Below are 16567 nucleotides of genomic sequence, written 5' to 3'. Positions count from 1 at the left end.
ACTATGGGTATATTTTATCCAAGAGGATTGATGATATGCTCTCTTATATGATAAAAACTTTTCGTCTATGTATTCTATCTTTAGCAAACATTCATATCCAAACTTTAACTAAAATTCATTATAATCCAAGAATACTATATAGCCATTTCTTGATCAAAGCCATTGATATAGCATGTATATCCTTAGCCTGATTCGTGTGTTGGTAGAGGAGTTTACGGCAATGATGAAGTCTAGAAGGTAGAAGCGCAAACATGCATAATACTGGCGACAATGTTCTTCTCCTATTCCTTGTTATTGGCATCTTGGTCGATTGGCATTCAGAGCAGCTCCACTTCTAGATTGGTTCCATAGACATTCTTGTTGGCATGATTTGAACAGAGCAAGATTAAGCTCTTTGATTACACTTTTGGATTTGAAAGAATCAGTGTAGTGCTTGTTAATTATGTTATAGTTCTCAGCGTCATGCTCGTGATTCTGCTACTTTGGAAAGCCTGATGAGTTGATAGCCAACATTCTCCTAGACCACGGTACTACTATACCAGCCTTTGTTGTACAGTATGTAATAATGATAACCCAAATGCCCAACTGATCTCTACTAAGCTGTGATCCTTGCCTACTCGAAAACAATTTTGAGTAACATCAAACAATTTGATCTAGTACAATGCAATACTAGTTTATGCTGGTGAAGCAATCACTAGCATATGCTGACACGAGCCAACTAATATGACTCTATGATGCAAATTAAATTTAAATCAGTGACAAGGTCTTATTGAGCCGTAGCACAACTGGCATGCATAAGAAAAGCTTATATAAAACTAAATGAGCAAATCAGGCATTTTTATCGAATGTGATATGCCTCAACCCCCCCCCCCCCTCCCCCACAGTGTGTGATACTCAAATATTGTGTCAATCAACATTGGAAAATGCATTGATGAATACAACATCTTGTGTTGCACAAAGATGATCTGGTTCAACGTGGTTAATTTCTACTCAATTTCTGGGGATGTACAACGACTGAAAAGCACAGATCAACAGCCATGGTACAAAATTCCAAACTAGTTGTTGAGTTGTGGTCATTTGAAATGTAATAAAACAAGCAAAGCATGAGGGGAGTGTAACACATTGTCAATTTTTATTCATTTTACAATTAGTCAACAAGCGTTCTCCAAGACTCTAAATGACGCTTCAATTTGTGGATGTTTTGATCGACCTGGCTAGGTGTTTGCACCTTTAATCCGTCGAGATATCGCTTAATAGCAATGGCTGCCTCGTCAGTTTTGCCCTTGACAGAAGCCTTTTGGTTTTTAAAGGTCTTTTCGAGATAATTCTGGATCCAGTCAATGTGAGCTTCTGTATAACCCAACTTGCGATAAGCATCGTGCTCCTTCTTTCTCCAGAAATGGCCGAATGAGTCCTTGATTTCGCTTGGGTCAAAATTGTGCACCTTGTCGGTAGCATAAGCAGCAGCACCAGACGCTTTGGACAGAGCAGAATGAATCGTACGCGAATGAGCCATGGATTTGGAGGAGGAGCTCCACTCACTCGAAAGAGAGCTAGCAACAGATTTGACAGAAGCAGCAGCCTCCTTGGCAACCACTTTGGGCTTTTTCAACTGCTTCAAATTGAGTACTCTTTCAACATGCGCTTGACATGATCTAAAGAAGGACTTGATTTGATACCACACATCCTCACAGCCATACTTTACACGCTCAAACCAGTTTTTCACATGATCCTTGGCTTGCCCAGTGTATTCCAGACCAAATATCTTGTATCCATGTACATCACGATTGATGGAATCAATAATCTTGTCCAGTTGATCTTTCTTGAGCTGTGTTTGCTTGGAGATGGATTGAGAGAGGTGATCAAGCCAAGCCTTGTCGCCAAGACGATGAATATCAGTGTTTGAGATGCTAGTGCGGATCTGCTCGCCCACATCCTTTGCCTGTTCCTTGGTGAGACCGCCAATATGAGTAATGTGATCCGTGACAGATTGCATCCAGTGATTGAAGGCAGCAGCACCGTCGTCTACAATGCTTGTTTTGCCAGTAATGACGCGTTGGAACCAAGAGGGTTGTTGATAGTGAGACTCTACAGAGTGGTATGCCTTTTGCCATTGATCCTCGGTCAGCAGCCTCTGTTTCACAGCTTGATGATGCGCCTTGTCTAAAACAGCTTTAACACGCTCCTTTGATAGTTGCCCCTTTAATTCCAACTGACGCAATTGGTGCTTCAGGTCAGTGATGAAGGCATCAATATCGTTCTTTGCCAAATGCGTGTTTTTGCTCAGAGTTTGTGTAAAGCCAAACAGGATCTGATCCACATTGGTGCCCAAAAAGTACTTTGCATTGGCAGTAGCAGCGTCCTTGTATGATTGCGCAATCTCGCTCAGCGACTTGTGATCCGAGGTCCTATCATACAGAATTTTGTACTTGTTGAAATACGTGCCCAGGTTATCCTTTGTCCATTCATCCACTTCCTCTGTTCGCACTAGAGACGGACATTGTTACACTATGGGCTCGTTTTTTAAGTGTGTAATACATACCAATTGCAGAAGATTGTCCTGTGAATGATAGTATAAATGCAGTGATAGCTAAAAGTATTACAAATTTCATATTTGAACAAGTAGGAAAAGAAAACAAGAGAGAAAATGAAGCTGGTTTTCTTGCATTTATTTGACCAGTGTTTCGGTGTGTCTCGGTCATATATCATCATTGTGATTTCATGTTGTCTTCTTCTGTACATATTAAGGATGTCTCAGACTGACAATGAAAAACTTCATTGTTTCCTTGGAGATTTTGATTGCGGGGGGTGGGGGGGGGGTCTAGAGATGTGGTGCAGCAATAGTGTCTGGTGTCCATGACTACGGGCATGCTAGACGGAGGAGAGTAGGGATGAGATTGGAATTGCTCATTCCTTATACTACGCTTTTAAACCACTGCGTTTAGTGCAGAGTAGCCTCTTATATAAATCACACTTTGAATCTGATTTGTTTAAAAAGATTTTCAAAATTGAGCGAATGATAGGATAGGGGTGATTTGATATAGAATTATTATCAAAAGGGATAATTCAGATTTTAAGCTTGCACAACTTCTTATTGGATGGTTACACCCCAAAGTTGTCCCCACTACCCAACAATTCATGTCATATTCGAAATCAATATAAAAAGGACCATGTTGTAAGCTCAAGAGGAGATAATCAGATCCTTTTTTCATTTTCTTACATCTAATTGATTGCAGCAAATAAAGAGCATCTCATTCCCTTTATTTTTTAATATAGAAAATCATCCAAATCATTAGACATGTCGAATATAGCAACATTAACATCGACTGCACGCACAAAGACGGAGTCTATGAAGCCTCCTCTTCCAAAGACAAAGATGCCTCCCCTCTTTGATCAACCTGTTACAAGCAAGAATTGGACCAAGTTTGTCAATTGGCCTCAAGCCATCTTGCTTTGCGCTACTCCTCTCATCGCATTGTACGGTCTCCTCACCACTGAATTGACTAAAAAGACATTGATCTGGTCCATTGTCTACTACTTTATTACTGGTCTCGGTATCACTGCTGGTTACCATCGTATGTGGTCTCATCGTGCTTATCGTGGTACTGATGTCTTGCGTTGGTTTATGAGTTTTGCTGGTGCTGGTGCTGTCGAAGGTTCCATCTACTGGTGGTCTAGAGGCCATCGTGCTCATCACAGGTACATTGAATTGCATGTGTTTACCCTCATGTTCCATACTAACACACATTCCAATAGATGGACCGACACTGATAAGGACCCTTATAGTGCCCATCGTGGTTTCTTCTTTTCTCACTTCGGCTGGATGTTGGTTCAACGTCCCAAGAACAGAATTGGTTATGCTGATGTCGCTGATCTCAAGGCTGATCATGTCGTTGCCTTCCAACACAAGTACTACCCTTATTTCGCGCTTGGTATGGGGTTCATCTTCCCCACTTTAGTTGCTGGTCTTGGATGGGGAGATTTCAGAGTAAGTTTATTTCCCGTCTTGGCACGTTGTTGATTGAAAAGCTCACATTTTATACTCTTTAGGGCGGTTACTTCTACGCTGGTGTCCTTCGCTTGTGCTTTGTTCATCATGCTACCTTCTGTGTCAACAGTTTAGCTCATTACTTGGGTGAATCCACATTTGACGATCACAACACTCCCCGTGATAGTTGGGTCACTGCCTTGGTTACCATGGGTGAAGGTTATCACAACTTCCATCATCAGTTCCCTCAAGATTACCGTAATGCTATCAGATTTGGTCAATATGATCCCACCAAGTGGTTGATTGTTGTCTTGTCCTGGTTCGGTCTTGCCTATGATTTGAAGCAATTCCCCACCAACGAAGTGACCAAGGGCCGTCTCTTTATGGAAGAAAAGCGCATTCAAGCACAAAAGGATAAATTGTCATACGGTACTCCTCTCAAGGATTTGCCCATCTACACCTGGGAAGAATATCAATCTCTTGTATTGAACGACAACAAAAAGTGGGTGCTCATTGAAGGTGTCTTGTACGATGTTGAAGAATTCATGAAGGAACACCCCGGTGGCATGAAGTATCTCTCTACTGCTGTCGGTAAGGACATGACCACTGCTTTCAACGGTGGTATCTACAACCATTCCAACGGTGCTCGTAACTTGTTGACATCGCTCCGTGTTGGTGTGCTTCGTAACGGTATGCAAGTCATGACTGAAGCTGATGCCACTGCCTCCACCTACGATGATTCACTTGAATTCGATTCCAAAGCTGCTCTCTTCAACAAGAGCAAGTAAATCCTTGTCATTTATACATATTTATTTTCTCTTTCTTTTTTCCCTCCACCATCTTTTATATATTTTAGCATTTATATCCATTTTCTATATTAAAAAAATCCATTCTCTTATATATATATATAATAAAGCCATCAATCCAAAGAAAATACCACCTTTTGTTACTAGCAGCCTGATCTGACTCTTGCAGTTTGATATTGATGAGTCTGGTGCTGATTTCTGAAACAGTTTGATTTACGTTATACAGGGTAGTAGAGATCATCGCAATTCGAATAGATTGATGGCTATACTCTATTGCTCCATGCATTGAACAGTGTTACTATTGACATGGAAATCATCAAACCAATCCAAGCATCATGCTCAGTTCTCAAAAAAAAAAAAAAAGCATTTCACATTTGGGTGAGCCATTTGTGGTGATTTTAACCTATCAGGTATGTAACATTTCCTAGAGAAAAGCAGAGCTAATAATAGCCAAATTATGCCATTGTGCTTATTTTAATTCGTAGTAATGCCGTCCTCATAGCATTATGAGCTTCCCACAGCATCGATTACCCTCACATTCAGTATGGCAGATGTTTAACGAGCAGCCGTCAAAATAATTCAATTTTCACTTTACGTCCGCTCAAGATTGGACAGATTCTGGTCAATTTCGACTTGGTTGATCCACCTTTACAGATTTGACTGTCAAGTTGTGATGCTCATCCCATACTCCCTTTCTACTTTTTGGAGTGCTTTTTGAGGCGCATCTAATGGCGTAAAATACAAGAGATGTTTTGAGCAAGCTTGCCGAGCAATCTTGGAAAATATGAAATGACGTTTCCTGCAAAAAAAATACCGAGATGTTACATATTGAGGTCGTACAATTAAGATTTCAGAGGTTGCTTTGGATTGAGAGAAATATTTTGGTTCAATACATACCATAGTAAAACTCTTCGTTTTTAAGGCGAAAAACGCGATCGTTTGATTTTCGACGAAAACCATGAGGTGCCCCTCACGCTTTTTGGTCGATTTTTGACGCTGTTTTTTTTTGGTCCCCAAAAAGCTGAGCAAACGTGTCAGGAAGTAAGTGCTAGGTGAAAGGAGTTGCATGTTGCCATTTCGGCGGTTTGAAGCAGCTTTTAACGCGAGAAATCACGGTTCAAATGCATCCAAATTACCATCATTTTGAGTAGTAAGAGGCAATGCAACTATGCCGTACACCCGTCTATGCGTGGCAGCTTTAATACAGACATGAATCCATTAAAAGAAGCCATATTCACAATTATGGAGGGTTCCTACCTAATATTGACAAGTAAAGGAGTATCTACAACAGCGGAATATTCAATAAAGCTTCTAGTGTAATGATGATATGGATTTAGGTGATCGACAGAGCGATCCGCCATTGGGTAAGACGGCTCTCATCAAAGCGTAAAGGCACTTTTAGGCTTTAATAATGAGTGGATCTACTGACACCGACTGGCAATGACCAAGTACTTTATTATGGCGGGATGATGGCTATCTGTACGTGTTCATCATTTGACGTTTGAGATGCGTAAAGGTAATAGCAGCTCTCTGTATTCTTTCATGTCATTGGCAAACTCCACGATGGCAATGCCTTGAAATCTCTAGACATCAGCAACACCTGGTTGCTCCTTTATATATATATATATATATAACAACTTCCCACATTTGAATCAGGATAGAGTGCACATTGGCCAATCATGGCAGTGTTTGTTTGTAATCATAAAACCCTGTCAAAATGGATAATGTTTCGGACTCTATCCCTATTGTTACACCTTGAGCAGGCTGAATGACCCCCCCTGTGCGTTTATTAATTTTGATTTTTTTTTACCTTTGTTTTCCCGTAATTTTCTTTTTACTTCTTTCTTTACCGTATTTATTTATTTATTTAATTTAAACCATGCAGTCGACATCTCGCTTATTAAGAGGTTTGTATCCAAATTCAAGTCGCGTAAAAAGGAGGACATGTGTTAACCGAGCAAATGGATAGCTGTGGGTAGACAATCACCCATTGTGCGACGTACACTTCAACAAAGATTCAATTCTACCACAACAACTGCTACTGAGGCTCCCAAGAAGGGCTACTCAAAATGGAAGACTTTCAAAAATATCACTGCAGTTGGTACAGTTGGTTTCGTCGGCTATACACTCTATGGTAAGTGGATCGTGTTCATTGTGGGGAGGGAGTTTTAGATTAATTTAATGGCCATGTAGAAATGTACTATCACCGTCATCCCACTGAACATCCCAATCCTACTGACTCCAAAAAGAAAACTGTCGTGATTCTCGGTAGTGGTTGGGCCAGTACCTCCTTCCTCAAGTCAATTGATACTGACCTCTACAACGTCGTGGTGGTGTCTCCTCGTAACTACTTCTTGTTCACCCCATTGTTGCCCTCATGTACCGTAGGCACCATCGATGTGCGTTCTTTGGTCGAACCTATCCGTTTCATTACTCGCCACAAGGAGAACGAAGTCAAGGTATACGAAGCAGAGTGTACTGAAATTGATTCTGAAAAGAAGGTCATTACTATCGTTGGTATGTGTATTGCTCTATGATGACATGATGAGCTCGTAATTGAACAGAAACCTTATAGATAACTCCGAGGTAAAGGGCGATAATGCAACCAGCACTATTCCGTACGACTACTTGGTCATTGGTGTGGGTGCTCAAAGTCAGACATTCGGTATTAAGGGTGTTGAGGAGTACGGTTGTTTCCTCAAGGAGGTTTGGGATGCTCAAAAGATTCGTACAAAGTTGATGGATTGTATCGAAACTGCCGCCTTCCCAGGCCAATCTCCTGAGGAAATTGAGCGTTTGTTGCACATGGTGGTTGTGGGCGGCGGTCCCACTGGTATCGAATACGCTGCTGAACTCCACGATTTCTTGGTCGAGGATTTGACCCACTGGTACCCTGAACTCGCTGGCAAGATCAAGATTACTTTGGTCGAAGCTATGCCCAATGTTCTTCCCGCTTTCTCCAAGCAATTGATTGATTATACCGAATCTACCTTCAAGCAGCAAAATATCCATCTCCACACAAAGACTATGGTCAAGGAAGTCAAGGAAAAGGAAATCATTGTGCAAGGCCCTGACGGAAACAAGGAGTCGATGCCTTATGGTTTGTTGGTTTGGGCTACTGGTAACACCTCTCGTCCTTTGGTCAAGAATTTGATGGCTCAATTCCCCGAGACACAAAACATTCGCCGTGGTTTGGCTGTCGACGACTGGCTTAGAATGGCCGGCACCAACGACATTTATGCTCTGGGTGATGCCACTGCTACCAAATATGCTCCTACTGCTCAAGTAGCTGCTCAACAAGGTAAATACCTCGCTCGCGTCTTTGCCCAACTCCATGCCACCGAACACTACGAGGCTCTAGTGGAAGAATCCACTACACCAGAGGAAAAGGCCAAGAACATGCGCAGATTACAAAAGGCACAAGACATCAAGCCATTCCACTACTCCCATCAAGGTTCTCTATGTTACATTGGTTCCGATAAGGCTATCGCTGACTTGCCTTTGGGTCCTGGTAACTTGGCATCCGGTGGTGTTGCCACTTATGCTTTCTGGCGCTCTGCTTACATCTCTAACTTGTTCTCTGCTCGTAACAAGTGGTTGGTCATTACTGATTGGACCAAGAAGACTTTCTGGGGTCGTGATATTTCCAGAGAATAATAGGCTTCATTCACATTTTCTTTTCTGCATTACATTTACAATAATAAAACTCTCCTTACTCGAATTGACTGGTGCATTTATCAACTATCTCGTGCCATTGCGAATAATGCTACATATCAAACATCGCAATAATAAGGATACAATGAATTTTGCCTAATGCAATGAGACAAATTGTATAATCTACAGACCTTTCTTTTGTGAAACGTAGACAGGCAATGATCATACAAGTATAGTCGCGGTACGGCCGTTACGAATAATGAATAGATGATTAGAAGATAAAAGCGATTAGCCTTCAAATATTGATCAGCATTGGTTGCTCTGTCTGATCAAAAACTAACATATGGTGTAACTATCAAAGCTGAGCCTGTGTGCGGTTGTTAAAGATAACTGATTAAGACGATAAGCACCTGGGTGATGGCACGAAGAAGTTACCTAAAACTCTAAGAGATATGTTGTTAGTGCCGACCAAGAGAAACCCAAGCCGCACAAATGAATTGTCAGCCGTTGGTTACCTAATCATGAGTAAGTAAGTCTACAATCTACAAAGCTCTTATATTTCACGAATTACAAGAAGCAATAAATCCGACATCCTTGAAGCAACTGCCGCCATTGCGCTTGATTTCTTCTCATTGCTTGAATTGGCTTGGAAGAGCAAAGAGTTGATAAAAACGTCAATCTATCTTTTAAACCGTAGAAAGAAAAGGGTGGTAATGGAGTTAATCGATGGTGAGGGATAGGCTGAGTGCATTCTATCTCCCTTTTATCGCAGAACATCCAATGCCAGCTCTTCCAAACACCCATAATTTCTAAATATGCTAATAAAAAAAATTTGAATATTCTCTTATTTCTAAGGCGAGTCATTACATATTAACTAGTGTTAATGCTTGTATACTATATCAAGACAATTGTGTTATTCGTATTTATGTATCTGTTGGTGATTGCTAAGCTCTGTACACTGATAATGACCCTGAAAGCAACAGGAGCCGTCAGAAAGGGCTTCAGACTTGAATTGAAACTGCGCTAGCTTGTGTGGAGAAAATCCAAGAGCTTTTTTCTACTGGAAAAAAAGTAAATGCATCTGATGTAAATGGTTTCCATGGCAACCAGGGGAGCAACAGTAATAGGGATCAAGAGTGACATGCTGTACATATCAGGCCGTATTCTAGTGTATTAATTTGATATATATATTCTTACTTTATTTTAACTGAGGATATGGAGAAATCAAGCATTGAAAATGGGAGAACCCATCAGAGGGTTATGGTCGGACATTCAAATATGCTCTCTGCCTGAGATGAAGATGGCATGCCAAGGCATCTGAAAACCTACTTTATAGTAGGTATCTCAAGATGGATCGAGTAAACCATTCAATGAGTATTATCTTTTGATGTGTATCTTTTGTAGCTACAGTTAATAATTAGTTGGTAGCTCTAATTTACTGGGCACTTTCGGAGATAAATGCGTAAACAAGGAATCTCTCCTAAGCGTTGAGGTCAAAAAAGTTGGGTCAAACAGTGAATTTGCACATCTTGTACAAAAATTGCTTTTTCCCAACAAAACAAAACAAAAGCTCCTTGAGCAGCCTGGATTACTCTGATGCTATTTAGATTGTATCTTATTAACGTATTTTGAATTCTGTAGCCAATACGCGCATTTTATGGACTTTCTGAACCTACTTTAGAAGGATGTACTTTGTTGAATGTACAAATTTTAATTCAGTAGATCCCTAAAGAATCTCCAAATTTAAAATGCGTTTGATACGGATTCAGCAATGAGAAGAGTTTGCAGCCTTAATATATTCTCGATGATGATATCATAGGTATGTTCCTAAAGCATGTTTAAGGTTGTAGCCCTAAATGCACCTTGAATCCATCGGAATGAAAGGGCACGTTGGTAAGGCGGCAAGTGTCGACTGTATCGTACAATGCATAAACAACCGCTCAAAATTGATCCGATGAACCTTGTTAAATGTAAACATGTGTACACCTAAATAGTCAATCCATATAACCTCGTGGTACACTATAGCAATAGAGATAGCATCATGAATCTAAAATATAATTTGCATATTTAGTTTCAAGTGGGCTTTGAAGGCTAAGCCCATCCATTGTATTTCATACTTGGTGCTGTGTAGAATATGTGGTACAGCATGACCTCAAATTCACAGTCCATTAATATGTTTCTCTTTTTTTTTTTTTTTCCTTCTTCTGAATTCAATACATTACATACTTCCTAGTCTTCTAAAGAAATGCTATTTTTCAGCATCATCATATTACTATTTTGCTCTAGTCTATGTTTCGGTAATGTTGTTGCTATTGTGGCTGAAATGAAAAAAGTGCAAAAGAATTTTAATATATCCCTTCTTTTGCAACCATTACGCATGCACGCTTCATAAAGCACACAAGCCTGGTAAATGCAACTGAAACTACACAATAATACCGAATTGACATTTTGAAAATACAGTTGTGTTATGGCATGGCATGGGCGATGATTGTTGCAATCCTGATTCGATGGGAAGAGTAAGCAAGTTGATCAGAGATCGCTTGGATGGAACATTTGTCTACAGCGTCCAAGTAGGAAACTCGGTCGATGATGATCATAAAGCTGGGTTTTTTGGTAGAATTGATCAGCAAGTTGACGCTGTATGCGAAAAGCTAGGGCAAATACCTGAATTGCGAGATGGATTTAACGCTATTGGATTCTCTCAGGTATTTTCTTGTTTCCTTGTAACTGACTCCTTGAATATTCACCAGTTTATATTCTATACGCTTTACAGGGCGGATTGTTTTTAAGGTACCAACCTACAGCAATTTGTGTGCAGCCATCCTCTCTTATCAGTGCAGCATTATAGAGCATATGTCGAAAGATGCAATAAGCCAGTGGTTCATCGTTTGATAACATTTGGCTCCCCGCATAGAGGTTTGGATCAAAAAGCTGCATGAATTTCGTTCCCTAAGCCAAGACTTTTTCCTCATTTTAGGTGTGTCAGATATTCCAAATTGTATGAACCCACGGGATTTTACATGTAAATTGATGAGAACAATGGTAAAGAGCGGCGTCTATTCAGATTATGTCCAGAGTCGCATCGTACAAGCACAATATTATCGGGATCCAGCAAACGAGAAGGGTTATTTGGAGAGAAATCGATTTTTACCCGGCCTGAACAACGAGAACGATGAGAATGTTAGATACAAGCAGAACCTCAGTTCATTGGACAAGTTTGTAATGATTCGATTCAGTGAGGATGTGATGATTAAGCCAGGCTACACAGCAGTAGGTGGTGAATGGTTGGGATATGTTTACTGTGGTATTAAACGGTCAACTAGTGGTTCTGGTTACATGATGAGGATCGACAGCTTGTTCCGTTACAGAACCAGACGCTTTACACAGAAGACTGGCTTGGGCTCAGGTATTTGAACGATCATGGCCGTCTAGAATTTTTGGTGTGTCCAGGACAGCATGTAGGGGAAATCGAGACATATTATATTGACGACGTTTTACTCACCCAGAATCCCCCCCCCTTTTTTTTTAGATGCAAATAAGCGATGACTATTTAGACAAACAAGTTATTCAACCCTATCTAAAGGAAGAAACAGAAGATTTGCACTTGATTCAGCAATTCTGAAAAAACTCAGCCTACGCGAGATAAATATAGTGGCAGATCACAAGCAAATAAGCCCTGTTGTTTTGGCTTATTTCTATAAATATATATATATAGTAGGCTGCCTCCTTTCATTTCTTTCTCTCTTTCTTTCTTTCTCTTACCTTCATTCCTGTATCATTAAATAAAATTATAATGAAATTGACGAGCATCATTCTATTACTACTAAACACAGCTCTATTAGTCAAATGTCTACCAATTACATCTTCCATAATCACAGCAGCAAGCTCCACAACGACATTCACAACATCCGCTGTCAGTCATACCAGCATAATAGCCAATCAGGTGGACGAATCACCAAACAATACCACCACAATAGAACAAGATCCAAATACATGCCCAAAAACAGATTTCCTGATACCCGTAGAGAGATTCGCCCAGCTTGTATCAACACACTGGCAATTTGACCATTTGGATTCTATCAAATCTGGAACATACAAGACGATATCTGAGCAATTTCAAAAGCATATATCTGTTTCCATCCAGCAAAAGAAGGGCAAACCAGCCGAACAGCAGCAAGCAATGAATAGCAATAGACAAAAGACATTTAGAATCATCTCTTCTTGGGAAATGATGGACCTGGAGATATTACATGCGCAGATTTTTGGAGCAATTCAGGCACATACTGAAGGCAGTTTGCATCTTGCATGGGATCGTCTAGCAGATAAATTAGGCCAGCCTGCATTCGAGGCTTATATCCGATCTACAGCTTTAAGATATTGCGGTAAGCAAGATATGCTGCTCAGCTCAACATGCTTAAAGCAGTCGGCAGCACAATTATCATTTGCATTGGACGGCTATATCCAGCAGAATCTGATCCAAGTGTTCAATGCGTTGGATAGCGATATCTTGCCTCAACTGCTGGCCAACACATCCAAAGATTTGACAGACGTCTTGGCGTATTTCAATCGGTTGTTTTCGCTTGGTGATAATCAGCAGCTCGAACTTGAGGTTACTCCATGGACACAGCAGACGGATTCGTTAAAATCAAAACTACTTCCATTATTAGACAAATCTATCTTGAATGATGGCCATTTGTTTGATTTCTTTTCAGACTATGCTTGTCTATCAAGAGCATAGATCAGGAGTAGACAATGATGGACAGAGACGAGTGTAAGTTGTACTTATACAAGACATTTACTTCTATTATACCATTATATAAAGCCATCATTTCTTAAAAAAAAATCCTTTTGTGCTTGATTTTGATTTTCTTTGCATTTTCATGCAATGTCCCTCTAATTACTACTGAATGCCTCCTGATAGTTGTATATGTATATATAAAAATAACAAGAAAAAATAGTGCATCTGCATTATGTATGTGTGTGTGTGTGCATACAGCATTCAAACAGTAATAGTCTTTTTTCCTCTCATACCACAAATAAAAACCACATTGTAAATGACAGATTCAGCAGACTAGACCTTTTGCCAAGGAGTCTATATATGATTGAACCACAGCCTACATGTGGGCATCTCCCTTCTAGCAGCAGTAACATCTCCTGAGGATGGCCCTGCAAAGAAACAAGTACATACATCTTACCAATGTGCTCCTAATTTTACAGTAGACAAAATATTCTCACCTGCCTCTGGAATTTACATATATAAAGAAAGCAAGCAATCCATAGGCACGGCCACATTTTTTTTTGGGATTCTAGACCACCATTGTACATTCTAAAAAAAAAAAACAACATTCTCCTAGTATATCCAAATGATACACAAGCAGACTAGGATGAGGCTCATGTGGCCCAACAATTTCTCTCTAGTGGCTTATTTACAGTTTTATTGCGACATGTGTTAAAACGATAATAATGAACTCGCCCTGGTAGGCTTTCGTTGCAATCCATGTGCTTCATTTAGGGAACATACTCGTTTCGCTGATGAAGGCGTGTCATCTTGGCTTTTTCTACTACTGTTGCGAAACAGAAAGTTGTTGCGAATGGAGCGTTTTTTAGGTGTTTGTTGTGGCTGCGGTAATGCTGGAGAAAGTGGTTCATCTGTGGACTCGTCAGAGGATGAATAAGATGAATCAGATATTAAAGCAGGCGGTGAATGCGATAGGGGCGTTTCATCTTGGTGATATCTGAATTCATGGAGTGTGCCTTCCATTGCGTTCACCATATCCTGTCATGAAAGTTTGATTAGCTTGACACCACTACCGTGTCATCAAGACGAGCTTACATTGATGCTTTGTATCAAATAGTCTGAATTGTCCTTGTTGTACATAACTGATTCACTGGCAAGCTTGTTGGCAACCTAAGATAGCATGTTATTACGCATTGCTTATTGTTGAATGTGCGATGTTTACCTGAGCCTCGTTACACAGTTGCAGTGTGCTACTTGTGTAAATGTCATTTGCACTATTTGGATTTGGTAATTGTTGTTGTTGACATTGCTCCTTGTTTTTCAGTGCTTGATTCTCTGCTTCCAGCTGTAAAATCAGCTCGAGATGTTCATTGACTTGATCTGTTTGCGTTTTGGTGATGGCTTCAATTTCCGCTTGATGTTGCTTTATCAGAAATTGCTCGCGATCTAGTCAACGTGTGTCAGTTCATCAAGTGTAGCTATCAAAAGGCAAGCATACCTTCTAATTTCTGTTTCATGGCTTTGTAAGAATTTTCGTATTCGATAGCCTTCTTTTTCCATTCCATCACAATGGCTTTGAGATTACTGATGGTAGACTAAAATGATACGCTGTAAGCATCCAGCATATGCATCGATAAAGTAAATGCAGCATATACCTCTTTTTGCTCCATTGCCTTGTGGCAATTGGTTAAATCAGTATACCAGCGTCTCTCTCTTTCTGTCAAGTGTTCGACATTTGTATCTTGTAATAGCGATTGGATGGCATCATTGACATTGGTGTATTTTGTACTGGTAGTAGATGTGGGCGTAGGTGGGAGTGGTCGCTTGTTGACAGTCATTTTGCGTGCTGGTGTTATAGATTAAAGAGAAAAGAACAAGGTAAAGGGCATGCAATTGCGTCGTATTTATATTCAAAATCATACCGCACCCCTTGATGAAGAAATACCATTCTAATTGATCTCATAGAGCATTATTTTCGGTCATTTGTTTTGACACTCTCAAGAAAAAGATTCCTTTTTTGGAAATCGTCTATTCTTTTAGGAAGTTGTAGAAACAACATCAAATTTTCTGAATCTGTTAAGTGAAGATGGCAAATTCATTTCTCTTGGATAGCATGCTAAAAATTTCCAATTGATTATTGGCCTTTTTGTTCGTGTCCATGGCAGTCAAGGGATACTGAGTCTACGTGTATCAAATCAAGATTATATCATAGCATGTGTGTTGCCATGATGACTACATCAAATGTCAGTCTCCGGCTCAATAATGACTTAACGCATAGATAATGCCAAGTATAAACTAAAAAATTACAAAGGTTGGGTGACACTGATAGGAGAGACCGAAACTTGCAACAGCAATGGTCGTCTTCATGCTCTGAGACGGGCAAGACGAATTCCTGTAACCTTTCATCAGCATAATTCACTTCTTTATACCAATCTCACAACATCAATTTATTTTTATACTATTTCTCTCAGCAAGAAATTTGAAATGTAAATGGTGATTTCCTATCACTATGTATTTATATGACCATCGTTTACCGTTGTAACTTCCTTCCAATTTCTTGAGTGGAGCCTTGTTCAATTTGTATCGTGCTACAGCAAGCGTATATGTACATAATGGTGGCTTGACATTCTTGTAAACGATAGCAGACAGCTAGTATTCAATGGAACCTTGACATCACTCTACTAGTGTCTAGGTAGCTGAAAACCAGCATATTCTCCCTTTTATTTTGCCAGTGTTTCATGATTCAATATTTGCAACTGCTGTATTCGACAAGCAGATAAAATCGCCCAAGCTCTATTCTGATTTTTACGTACAATATAAACTCGGCACTTCGCATCTACATGAGCAATTCGCAATAAATTTGGATACGTATCAATCACAGATAATGCACAATAACAGCAAAGCAAAGTGACCAGGCTATCATATGGAGCTTTTTAACCTCTTATATGTTATGAAAGCATCGATTGTCTCTATAATAACAATAGCGTTAGTGTCACCCGAGCTTATTTAAGCCTCGACAAACTTGTGCTCAAGATTGGCCAAATTCTGTTTTTTTTCGACTTTATCGATCAAATTTGTGATATTCGACTATAAAATTGTGATGATTATCCCATAGTCCCCTAAGCTTTCCAAAAGTACTTTTTAAGGCGTATCCAACGATGCTAATTATAATAGATGTTTTGAATAAACTTGCTGGACAAATTTAGAAAATGTGAAATGAGGTTTATGACAAAAATGCCGAGATTTTACATATGAAAGTCGTATAAACAAAGTTTCAAGGCCTGCTTTGGATCGATACAAATATTTTGATTTATTATATGCTATAGCAAAAGTGCTCATTTTTGGGGTCATAATCGCGATCGTTTAATTTTTCGACGAAAA

At 39.8% G+C, this 16567-nt stretch overlaps 6 protein-coding genes across 6 annotated transcripts; 4 read left to right on the top strand and 2 right to left on the bottom strand.

Annotated features, from left to right (window-relative positions):
• Window positions 1-1147: 1147 nt before the first annotated feature.
• PEX11_1 (Peroxisomal membrane protein PMP27) lies at window positions 1148-2612 on the bottom strand (the record flags this gene model as incomplete). The annotated part of the gene is made up of 2 exons (XM_064819580.1): window positions 1148-2487; window positions 2543-2612. 2 exons carry the CDS (start codon window positions 2610-2612, stop codon window positions 1148-1150), a joined length of 1410 nt encoding a protein of 469 aa, XP_064683500.1.
• A 686-nt stretch (window positions 2613-3298) lies between these two features.
• Window positions 3299-4776, top strand: ATC70_000158 (uncharacterized protein; the record flags this gene model as incomplete). Its single annotated transcript, XM_064819579.1, has 3 exons — window positions 3299-3699; window positions 3757-3988; window positions 4051-4776. 3 exons carry the CDS (start codon window positions 3299-3301, stop codon window positions 4774-4776), a joined length of 1359 nt encoding a protein of 452 aa, XP_064683499.1.
• A 1897-nt stretch (window positions 4777-6673) lies between these two features.
• OLE1_1 (stearoyl-CoA 9-desaturase) lies at window positions 6674-8451 on the top strand (the record flags this gene model as incomplete). The annotated part of the gene is made up of 4 exons (XM_064819578.1): window positions 6674-6701; window positions 6764-6928; window positions 6988-7311; window positions 7370-8451. 4 exons carry the CDS (start codon window positions 6674-6676, stop codon window positions 8449-8451), a joined length of 1599 nt encoding a protein of 532 aa, XP_064683498.1.
• A 3036-nt stretch (window positions 8452-11487) lies between these two features.
• Window positions 11488-11862, top strand: NDE1_1 (NADH:ubiquinone oxidoreductase; the record flags this gene model as incomplete). Its single annotated transcript, XM_064819577.1, has 1 exon — window positions 11488-11862. The coding sequence occupies one exon, from the start codon at window positions 11488-11490 to the stop codon at window positions 11860-11862; it is 375 nt and encodes a 124-aa protein (XP_064683497.1).
• A 379-nt stretch (window positions 11863-12241) lies between these two features.
• On the top strand, window positions 12242-13186 carry ATC70_000155 (uncharacterized protein; the record flags this gene model as incomplete). The annotated part of the gene is made up of 1 exon (XM_064819576.1): window positions 12242-13186. One exon carries the CDS (start codon window positions 12242-12244, stop codon window positions 13184-13186), a length of 945 nt encoding a protein of 314 aa, XP_064683496.1.
• Window positions 13187-13897: 711 nt separating this feature from the next.
• Window positions 13898-15024, bottom strand: ATC70_000154 (uncharacterized protein; the record flags this gene model as incomplete). Its single annotated transcript, XM_064819575.1, has 5 exons — window positions 13898-14224; window positions 14282-14356; window positions 14409-14632; window positions 14685-14781; window positions 14842-15024. The coding sequence occupies 5 exons, from the start codon at window positions 15022-15024 to the stop codon at window positions 13898-13900; spliced, it is 906 nt and encodes a 301-aa protein (XP_064683495.1).
• Between the last annotated feature and the right edge of the window lie 1543 nt (window positions 15025-16567).

The sequence above is a fragment of the Mucor velutinosus genome (assembly GCF_035048745.1).
Source record: "Mucor velutinosus strain NIH1002 chromosome Unknown tig00000041, whole genome shotgun sequence".
Lineage (NCBI taxonomy): Eukaryota > Fungi > Mucoromycota > Mucoromycetes > Mucorales > Mucoraceae > Mucor > Mucor velutinosus.
The sequence above is the reverse complement of the archived record's forward strand: the minus strand, read 5'-3'. Positions and strand labels throughout refer to the sequence as shown.